Raw genomic sequence first — 11413 nt, forward strand, 5'->3', positions numbered from 1 at the left:
TGGGAAGAGAAGAGAAGCGAAAAGCAAAGGAGAAAAGGAAAGGTATTCCCATCTGAATGCAGAGTTCCAAAGAATAGCAAGGAGAGATAAGAAAGCCTTCCTCAGCGATCAGTGCAAACAAATAGAGGAAAACAACAGAATGGGAAAGACTAGAGACCTCTTCAAGAAAATTAGAGATACCAAAGGAACATTTCATGAAAGATAGTCTCAATAAAGGACAGAAATGGTATGGACCTAACTGAAGCAGAAGATATTAAGAAGAGGTGGCAAGAATACACAGAAGAACTGTACAAAAAAGATCTTCACGACACAGATAATCACGATGGTGTGATCACTCACCTAGAGCCAGACATCCTGGAATGTGAAGTCAAGTGGGCCTTAGAAAGCATCACTATGAACAAAGCTAGTGGAGGTGATGGAATTCCAGTTGAGCTATTTCAAATCCTCAAAGGTGATGCTGTGAAAGTGCTGCACTCGATATGCCAGCAAATTTGGAAAACTCAGCAGTGGCCACAGGACTAGAAAAGGTCAGTTTTCATTCCAATTCCAAAGAAAGGCAATGCCAAAGAATGCTCAAACTACCACACAATTGCACTCATCTCACATGCTAGTAAAGTAATGCTCAAAATTCTCCAAGCCAGGCTTCAGCAATACGTGAACCGTGAACTTCCAGATGTTCAAGCTGGTTTTAGTAAAGGCAGAGGAACCAGAGATCAAATTGCCAATATCTGCTGGATCATCGAAAAAGCAAGAGAGTTCCAGAAAAACATCTATTTCTGCTTTATTGACTATGCCAAAGCCTTTGACTGTGTGGATCACAATAAACTGTGCAAAATTCTGAAAGAGATGGGAATATCAGACCATCTGACCTGTCTCTCGAGAAACCTGTATGCAGATCAGGAAGCAACAGTTAGAACTGGACATGGAACAACAGGCTGGTTCCAAATAGGAAAAGGAGTACGTCAAGGCTGTATATTGTCACCCTGCTTATTTAACTTATATGCAGAGTACATCATGAGAAACGCTGGGCTGGAAGAAACACAGGCTGGAATCAAGATTGCCGGGAGAAATATCAATAACCTCAGATATGCGGATGACATCACCCTTATGGCAGAAAGTGAAGAAGAACTAACGAGCCTCTTGATGAAGGTGAAAGAGGAGAGTGAAAAAGTTGGCTTAAAGCTCAACATTCAGAAAACTAAGATCATGGCATCTGGTCCCATCACTTCATGGGAAATAGACGGGGAAACAGTGGAAACAGTGTCAGACTTTATTTTTTTGGGCTCCAGAATCACTGCTGATGGTGACTGCAGCCATGAAATTAAAAGATGCTTACTCCTTGGAAGGAAGGTTATGGCCAACCCAGATAGCATATTTAAAAGCAGAGACATTACTTTGCCAACAAAAGTCCGTCTAGTCAAGGCTATGGTTTTTCCAGTGGTCATGTATGGATGTGAGAGACGGACGGTGAAGAAAGCTGAGCGCCGAAGAACTGATGCTTTTGAACTGTGGTGTTGGAGAAGACTCTTGAGAGTCCCTTGGACTGCAAGGAGATCCAATCAATCCATCCTAAAAGAGATCAATCCTGGGTGTTCATTGGAAGGTCTGATGTTGAAGCTGAAACTCCAATACTTTGGCCACCTCATTGGAAGGGTTGACTCATTGGAAAAGACCCTAATGCTGGGTAGGATTGGGGGCGGGAGGAGAAGGGGATGACAGAGGATGAGATGGTTGGATGGCATCACCGACTCGATGGACATGGACATTGGGTAGACTCCGGGAGTTGGTGATGGACAGAGAGGCCTGGCGTGCTGCAATTCATGGGGTCGCAAAGAGTCAGACATGACTGAGCAACTGAACTGAACTGAGGTATAATTGACATATGATAAATTGCACTTGGAGTATATGATTTAATAAGTTCTACAGTATGTATACACTTGAGAAACCATCATCATACTCAAGATAATGACATCAGCCATCCATAGTGTCCTTAAGCTACAGATGCACCCTCTGACCCCTGGATACCAACCATCTGCTTCTGTTACATAGACTAGTCTGCCTTTCCTAGAATTTTAAATACAAAGAATCATGCACATTTACTCTTTTACTGTCTCACTTTTTTTCTTTCAGCCTAATTATTTCGACCCTATGGATCATAGCCCACCAGGTTCCTCTGTCTATGGGAGTCTCCAGGCAAGAATACTGGAGTGGGTTGCCATGCCCTCCTCCAAGGGATCTTCCCAATCCAGGGATCAAATCCACGTCTCTTATGTCTCCTGCACTGGCAGGCGAATTCTTTACCACCTGGGAAGCCTCATTTATTGTCTCACTTTTTTCTTTCAGCCTAATTATTTCATCCATGTTATTGTGTGTACCAGTAACTCATGCGTTGTTTATTGCTGATAGTATTTCATTGTATGGATACCTGTCATAATTTGTTTATCCATTTGCCTGTTGATGGAACTTCGGATTTTTTCCAATTTCTGATTGTTACCAATATAGCTGCTTTTAACAGTTTTGTACAAGTCTTTATATTGACATACACTTTCATTTTCTCTTGGGTAAACACCTAGAGTGGAGTGGTTGGGTCATATGGCCAGTGTATGATTAAGTTTAAAAAACTGTGAAACTATTTTCCAAAATAGATGTACCATTTTATGTTACCAACAGAAGGGTATAAAGTTCCATTTCTTCCACATTCTGGAAAATATTTACGACTGTGAATAAACACAGTAAAAATTTTTTTAGGAAAGTCATTAGGGCCACATTTCCATCATCCGTCCTACTCGTGGGAGATAACACTGTCAAAAGGCCGTGTTTGTAGATTTCCAGAAGTTTGCTCTCGTAAGAGAATATAAAAAAGAAGTAATTGAAAAATGTACTTTTCTCTTTCACTGCTTTTTTAAAAAGTGTTTTTAAAATAGATTTTCTCAGTGAATAGATCAGATTCTATCTTGTAAGAATTTTAAGTATTACAGTATTTGTCTGTGATGTGGTAAACAAGGACTATAGAAGTTTCCACTAGCTTTCCTTCTTCCTATACCCCCAGGGCACTAGAAAAAAATTAAACACTAATATTACAGGCCTTCAGTTCAGTTTGGTTGCTCAGTTGTGTCTGGCTCTTTGTGACCCCATAGACTGTAGCACACCAGGACTCCCTGTCCATCAACAACTCCCAGAGTTCAATCAAACTCATGCCCATTGAGTCGGTGATGCCATCCAACCATCTCATCCTTTGTAGTCCCCTTCTCCTCCCGCCTTCAATCTTTCCCAGCATCAGGGTCTTTTCAAATGAGTCAGTTCTTTGCATCAGGTGTCCAAAGTATTGGAGTTTCAGCTTCAGCATCACTTCTTCCAATGAATATTCAGGAGTGATTTCCTTTAGGATGGACTGGTTGGATCTCCTTGCAGTCCAAGGGACTCTCAAGGGTCTTCTCCAACACCACAGTTCAAAAGCATCAGTTCTTCGGCGCTCAGCTTTCTTCACCGTCCGTCTCTCACATCCATACATGACCACTGGAAAAACCATAGCCTTGACTAGACGGACTTTTGTTGGCAAAGTAATGTCTCTGCTTTTTAATATGCTGTCTAGGTTGGTTATAATTTTACAGAACTTAAGAGCCTTAAATGAGTTAACAAGCAGCAAACAAAAGGGAGGGGGAGGAGTGTCTTTCCTCGTGACATTCTGTCTGACAGTTATTCTTTTATTTCAAGAGAGCTATAGAGAGAGCTGGTAGAAAAAGTAGGTGAATAGCATCAATAATCATAGCAGACTTCTTAATCATTACAGAACACTCACTATGTGCTCCCTGGGGCTCTCTCTGTGCATATTTCCCTTCCTTAGCTAAGTCTGTGGAGAGTAACCTGCTTTCTTTAGTGTAGACACAAGCTCCACAACAGGGATTACTGAAAGGTCTAAAAGTAGGGCAAAGAAATCCAGATGACATTTCTTGGGCTCTCTGGGGAAGCACCACCCAACTCCCTTCAACTGCAAGCCAGGGTGATTTCCAAGATCTCTGCCACTCTCTGCCCCCAGGTTCACTTCCTCTTCAGGCTATTCCACTCCAGAAATGATCCCTGGACTCAGCCACCAGGTAACGTCAGCTCCTTTTTATGTTATCTATGGAGAGTGGGTTTTCTTAACGAGTCTTTGGAACACTGACACCCTCTTAGAATCTATAGGTCTAACTTCTTTGTTTGAGCCCACAGAAGATGCAACCCAAATTCTCACCAAAATTGTCCAGTCCTCTATCTTCCAAGTGTCTGAAGCGCAAATGACATTAGAATCAGGCCAGTCTGAAACCTCAGCCTTTGTTTTCCTATACCTAAAAATATAACGGGGTAATTCCTACATCCTAGGGTTTATTCACATATTCCCTCACATGTTCAGTCCTTCCTTCCTTCGTGCGTTTAACTACCCACTCATCTGTACACTCATTCGTTCAGTTCATCAAGTACCTAGTCCGTGCCAACCACCATTCTAGTGTGCTGAGTCGCAGGGAGTAATGTCCCTCGAGGCGGTAGATACTCTCGTGCTCTAAGCAGTTACTGCTTTTATAAGAGTTTTTACTATCAGTGGTCATTTCTCCACAAACCACGAAAGCAAAGAAAATTACTTAAACTACAATGGCAAGATAGAGACCTGAGTTTCTTGGCACAGACTTTCCAAAACACCTTTCCTTTTTGGAAAATATTCAGGAAGCAAGAAGGTCCTCCTTCGTGCCAGATGGTTCTCTGAGCTGGCCTCATGAGGCCTCGAGGTTCCTGGAAACTTTTCTTGCCCAGAGAATCCACAAGACTTGCAATGTATTTCTGGGCAGGAATTGCGAACCGAGTTCTGATTCTGCCCAGTACCGTTCAGTCTCTGTCCCTCCCCTTAACTGTTCTATGCTTCAGTTTTCCCAACTGAAAACCAGGTGCTAGGCTCCTAACTGGCTGTGGCATGCACGGTAAGCAAGTCCCTTAGCCTTTCCGCTGCTGTTCTGAAAGGCGAGGGCTCGTCCACACTGAAGTTCTAGGGTGAGCGGTTCGCGCCCCAATCTGGGGCGCGCACCCCAGATAAGAGGGCGCCCACGTACAGGCAGCGAATGCACCGAGCCCAACCCTGCCTTCCTAAGCATCACGAGACTTATTAGAAAATGAAACTGAGAACCGGGAAGCCTGTTTCTAACCTGCCCCGGCCTAGGTCGCTCGGAGACCGGTGACGGCCCGGCGGGCAGGCTTCCGATTGGCCGCCTGAGTGCGGCCTATAAAGGCGAGCGCGGACCCCGCCCGCTCACTCTGCCGCCCGCGCAGCTGCTGCAAGGATGGCTCGCTTCGTGGCCCTGGCCCTTCTCGGGCTGCTGTCGCTGTCTGGACTGGACGCCATCCAGCGTGAGTGTCCTCTCCTCTCTCCCCTCTTCCGCCAGCCCGTCCTGCCCCGATCACACCTACTTGGCACCCTGGGCACTAACTCTGTCCACCCCGGTCCCGCTCCCAAGTTTTCCTTCGCAGCTCGGTGGAGGGGCACCCGGCTTCCTCTCGGGCGGTGGAAGCGGCGGGGTGCGCGGGGAGTGGGGAGGGGGTGCGATCCCATTTCGCCAGCTTCCCCGGGACGTGGGGAGGGAGCCCCTGGCACGCCCGGACGGTACCGCGTGGGTCGGGACGGAGTTCCCGGGTGCGGATGTGGTTCAGGGCGGGCGAGGTGGGGGAGGGATTCTCTTCCGCTGGTTCGCGGGGCTCTGTCCCCCCCTCCCCTGCGCGCATCTCTGGCGTTGGGGGCGGGCTGGCGGGTCCTAGAGGGCAGGGTTGGGGGCTGCGAATGGGTGGAGACAACCCGTGGGCTTTGGGGGAGTCGCCTCCAGGGTATATCGGCCAGCTGGCATCCTGAGGGCCTGGAGCTTCCTGCAGGAGCCGGCCAGGTTCACCTGCCGGTCTGTACTTTTCCCCAAATAAGGGACCAAACCAGAATGAGGGATTTTCTGGCGACTTTCCTGCAGTGCCTTGAGGTTTAACAAACCAATTCGGGTCGTTAATTCTCTTGCTCTCCTTACACTTCGCTTTTAATAATAATCACAGAGGTCCTCGTTGACAGCTGTCTGTCCTGTGCTATGTGCTGTGTCATTTAATAGTGAAAGGAGCCTGCGATGTCAATACGGTGCCTATTATCAGGCTGTCACAAATGAGGAAAGGGAGGCTGAAAAGTTGAAGTAACTTAATCCTGCAGGGGATCGGTGGCAGACAGCAGGGCCTGACCAGAGCCTTTGGCCGGGTGCCCCCTTTGGGCGTCACGTGTGCGTTTTTCACAATCTTCTGGGGTGAGATTCTAGGGAGCAAGCTGGGCGGGCATGGGCCTCTGTGGCCTTTGTTCACAAAGGGCTTCCTCCTTTGGCTCTTTGCCTGGTTCTTTCCAAGATGAAGTGTCTCTCTACTTTCAGTTTTGAGTAAGTCAAGGTTTATCAGTCAGAAAGGTTGTAAAACTAGGGATAAATAATCAACACACCTACCCAGGTTGTCAGGGACACTGTGTTTAGATACCTTCTAAATACACCGAAGCTCAGATTTCTGTTTCATGTGAAAATGGAATTTAAAATTTATTTTCCAAAAATAAAACAGGATGTCTGTATTATCACTATTATTGATATTTTGTTGCGGCTATACAATTCTTTCAAAAAATAACAAGCAGACATTAAAAAATATGTTAATTAGAAAATTTCCAAGATAATACATGCCTGGATTATACACAGGGGATTTCTAGAGGACATACAGAAAACGTGTAATTGTGATTCACTTTGCGATGGGGGGTGCGGGGGGAGGTGTCTATTTTCTGCTCTTTCCCTGTGTAGGTTTTATTTCAGTCTGGGCGTAAATTAAATTTTCAATTAAACTACAGAAGCTAAAATAACTCTTCCAAAAACGCAGAAGCAGTAAGTGGCTGAAGCCAGATTCAAACCCAGGCCTGTCTGATACACCTCCTTCTTTTGGAAATTACTATTGTGATACCCTTGCAAACCTGCCCCCCGCACACACCTGCCTAGCCCCCTCAAAGGGAGAATTCCAGGTGGGATGAACCTGTGGTCTCAATACTGTAGTATGTATTTTGGTCTAGTTATTAGATCTGCCTGCAATGAGGGAGACCTGGGTTTGATCCCTGGGTTGGAAAGATCCCCTGGAGAAGAGAAAGGCTGCCCACTGCAGTATTCTGGCCTAGAGAATTCCATGGACTCTGTAGTCCACGGGGTCTCAGGGAGTCGGACATGACTGAGCGACTTTCACTGTTTCTAATTAGAAGCTCAAATGTAAAGAGGTTTCTGATTTATCTTCACTTTGAATGATGGAAAAATACCAGGGCTTCATAGTATTTCCAGTCTAGCTCTTAGTGGGACTAGGGATCTTTTCTTTGATGATAGGATGATTCTACAGAGATACATCCAGTCACAGTGCCCTGGACTCCTCCTTCTCTGTACCTCCTGGACATAGAGGATGAACTGACCTTTGTAATCATGTCCCCTGAGTGTATTTGTATTTAAGTGGATTATATACATATATTTATATCAGTCTCTATATTTAGTAGAATTAACAGTTCACTTAGAAAAATATAGGTATAGAGCTTATAATATTTTCTTCCACATTCCCATGAAGGGTCTAGACATGCATTCCATTAGGAATCCACCTGTCCTGTAGCAACATATAATATCATCAACCTGGCAGATGATGGAAGTCACTTGACCATGCTCATAAAAAATGCAGATTTCACCGTCTCAGGCATTACTCCCCTTGGTCCTAATGGAGAGGATGGTCTCTCCCATTTGCTACAGTCCTCACTCTTCCTATTGTTCTTACCCAGCCCAACCCACTCATCTAAGGCATCTTCCAGCTCCTGTACGTGTTTCACTTTTGTTTCTTTGATGTCTGGCTCATGAAATCAGGTACACATTCAGATAGAGATGTGTCATATAAACTCTAGACATGATGAAGAAGTTGTGTTCTGTCGAAGTATATCTTGGGTTGACTCTGTTAGGAACCTGAGCAAGGAGGTAACAATAATTACACCTTCCATTTACCAAGCAGTTGGAGTGTGCAGGGCACTGTACTAGGCACCTATTGAGAAGTCTGGTGGGTGTGCATCTAGACAAGAGACCAGGAAGAAAGGAGTAAACATAAAATAAGTGACGGGGCTGAAACAGGGTATAATAAGGAAGGGAGTTTTTTGATGTGGCCACTCTGGAGGGTGTGTGAAGTGAGAAATGAAGCTCGATCAGTAGACTGGGGCCAAATCATGTAGACTCTTGAGTGATATAGATTCTATGTGTTGAGGAGCCATGAAGCCTTCTTGAGAGCCTCCACACACAATTCTTAAAAGATACAGCACAATGTCCCCTGACAGAAAGATGTTACTAGAAATCTGCTAGAAAAAGCCTGAAAGGCATGTGTAGGGGAATTATGCGGGGAGGATACTAAGTCATAGTTTATCCCACAAACTGGAGGTGGCCATTTGCAAAAATGGAAGGTCATTTGGCCCGAGGGAAAGTGGATTTGGGAGAAAAGGAGGATCCAATATAAACATTTGGTGCCTGATCTAGCTTCAGACCAAGGTAGCCCCTAGTGGAATACTCTGCAATTTCATCTGTCTTTCCCTGCCGCTCCTCAGGTAGCCCAAAGGTTCAAGTGTACTCAAGACACCCACCAGAGGATGGAAAGCCAAACTACCTGAACTGCTATGTGTCTGGGTTCCATCCACCCCAGATTGAAATCGATTTGCTGAAGAATGGGGAGAAGATGAAATCGGAGCAGTCAGACCTGTCTTTCAGCAAGGACTGGTCTTTCTACCTGCTGTCCCACGCTGAGTTCACTCCCAACAGCAAGGATCAGTACAGCTGCCGAGTGAAACACGTTACTCTCGAAAAACCCCTGATAGTTAAGTGGGGTAAGTTTTCTCTGGTTAACCACTGACAGTTGTATCTGAGCAGAGCCGCGGCATAAAGCTGCTTTGATAGAAACACATCTGCATACTGGGATTATCAGGGAATGTTACTGAAGCTCTGCGTAGTGGCGCCCTCTGAGAGAGCTGGGCCCAGCACGGTCGCTGAGACGGTGGTTTCCCTGCAGTGCGAGCAGGGAGCAGCAGCAGCACCGGTGCATGTGCACGGGCACTCCCAAGGCTTCTTCCCTGCGGCCTCCTTGGCTCTCCTGACGGCCTCGGGCACACCCAGGACCAAGGAGGGTCTCCGGAAGGCACGGGCCTTGTGTGCAAGCCCTGCTGTGGTAGGGCCCTCCAACCCTGGCCTCCTCCAGTTCTCTGGATGGCTTGGGATCTCAGGCTGGTAGGGAACGTCTAGGTTTTTCTTCACAGGCTCTTCTGCCATCTTTGTTTATAACAGTTGTAGACTTCTGTAGTACGCAGTATTTCAGAAGTCAAACTTAACTGTTTTCTTTCTCCATTTTCTTTTCCATAGATCGAGACCTGTAAGCAGTACCATCGAGGTGAGTGTCTAACCTTAAAAAACCCTATTGTAATATCAGTATCCCGGGGACCACTACAGACAGCTCTAATATGATAAGCCTCACAGTCTGGAAGACATTAAGTCAGGGTAACAATTCAGCAGGCAGAGAAGAATCCCATGGGGTCCCATTCCCTGCCCCTGGGAGCGGGGGAGATAAGGAAGGCCGGGGTCCTGGGTGTGACTTTCCCAGCATCACTAACCCTCTGAAGGGAGGACAGAGGAGCTGCAGGTGTGGGGGCACAGGCAGAGGCAGCTTTTACCCACAGCTCCTGCAGTGTCTGCTCTCCTGCCGTTTCCACGTTGGGCATCTCTGGCCCTTCCAAGGGGAACGGTCCCTTCCTTTCTATGGCAGCTCTTTGCTAAACAGCCTGAAGAGAAGAGTGACGTGGTTCTGCAGAGATGCCATTCCTAAGTGTCTGGGCACTGTCGTTGCGTCTCGAAGCTCCCAGCCCAATAGAGGAGAGAAGTGGAAACAAGATTCTTGTAACTCAATGTAAAGAGACCGTAACAGATGTATTGCAGCTCTAGCACCTGACTCTCGCAGCATGAAACAGGGAGGGACTGGACTTCTCTGCCACTTCAGGTGGGAGGCCAGAGGCAGATAATCCAGCTTTTCTGGGAAATTTTATTACTCTGTGTATCTTGGCGTGGAAAACCGATTCAAATATCCTGTTGGACTGTAGGACAGGGAAGTTAATTTGCGAGAGCATCAGAGCGTTTGGCTGACCTGCCCAGCGTCACAGTTACTAAATGGTGTGGTTAGGATCTGAACTCTAATACCAGCGTTCTCTTCTCTAAGGCTGTAGGAGAACCAATGGGATAAACTAGTAGGTTATGCTCTTTTAATTCATCTGGAAAATCGCCTGCAGCTACTACTGTTACCAAGAGTGATTTATATACAGCACAAGTTAGATAAGTTTGGTGGTGCTATCTGTAATCCAAATAAAATAAATGTATTTGGTAATAACTTTTTTTTTCTTTTTTTCCCCCAGGTTTGAAGATGCCTCATTTGGGTTGGGCTAATTCCATATTCTGTTCTCTTGCTTTTTAATAATGATACACTCTTCTGCTTTGTGCACATAAATGAGTTGTATTGATGTTACCACAAACATCTTTTAATTCTTCTTTGTGCCTGCGTTTCCCTGTAGTTTGGTATGTGTTGGCAGTAAGCTGCAGGGGAGGTGCTATGCTAGTATTTTAGAGGTGTGGAGGGAAGAACTGTGATGGTCGACATCAACATCTTGGTTAAGTAAAGTCTTCAGGGTGTTTTGCACACAACTTGTAGTCAGATAGCTATGCATGTTTAGAGTAAACCTCCACTTTGTAATTTTCTTTAGAATTTTGCAAAATGTTGTGAAAGATAATTGTCAGAATTATTGGAAATGTGTTATAGTGGATGGCATTTGGTCATCTAAAATGATATTTACTTCTTTAGAGACGTGGTGATGCCTGTTTTCATTTTATTTTGTTTTACTAATTAAAATGTGGTAAAACTTGATGTGTACAGTACTTATTTTTAACTCCTCTCCTAACTCCCTCGTTCAAACAGGAAATGGTCTTCAGGTATCATTTGGAGAAGAATGTAAACTCCTGATGTGTAGGCTTTTGCTCACAGTGGAAGGAGCGTCAGCAATTTGCATTTTACAAGTGAGGAACAGCCTCCCTAAGAAGTTAAATAAGTAAAGGGTCTGTGGTCTGCTGGGAGATCTGGCTTCTGTCTTTTAACCAGAATTCTGTTCCCTGGGCTAAGGAATGAGGAATGTGCAGACTCTCGGAGCAAACGTATCTGGAGGATTTTTTAGCAAGCAGTATACCCCAATGAAAAATACTAGATTTAAAAACCTCAAGGCATAGTTTATACTTGATGATCAGGTTTGTGCATTTTTAAAAACTTGACCATGAATTTGAGTTAGTGCTAGGTTCTGACAAGG

General features: G+C 45.4%; 1 protein-coding gene across 1 annotated transcript; it reads left to right on the forward strand.

The window, feature by feature from the left end:
• The first annotated feature begins 5277 nt into the window (after window positions 1-5277).
• Window positions 5278-10980, forward strand: B2M (beta-2-microglobulin). The gene is made up of 4 exons (XM_081510948.1): window positions 5278-5373; window positions 8630-8905; window positions 9435-9462; window positions 10475-10980. The coding sequence occupies exons 1-3, from the start codon at window positions 5307-5309 to the stop codon at window positions 9446-9448; spliced, it is 357 nt and encodes a 118-aa protein (XP_081367074.1). The 5' UTR covers window positions 5278-5306; the 3' UTR covers window positions 9449-9462; window positions 10475-10980.
• Window positions 10981-11413: the final 433 nt, after the last annotated feature.

The sequence above is a fragment of the Giraffa tippelskirchi genome, chromosome 7 (assembly GCF_054371585.1).
Source record: "Giraffa tippelskirchi isolate mGirTip1 chromosome 7, T2T-mGirTip1v1.2.pri, whole genome shotgun sequence".
Lineage (NCBI taxonomy): Eukaryota > Metazoa > Chordata > Mammalia > Artiodactyla > Giraffidae > Giraffa > Giraffa tippelskirchi.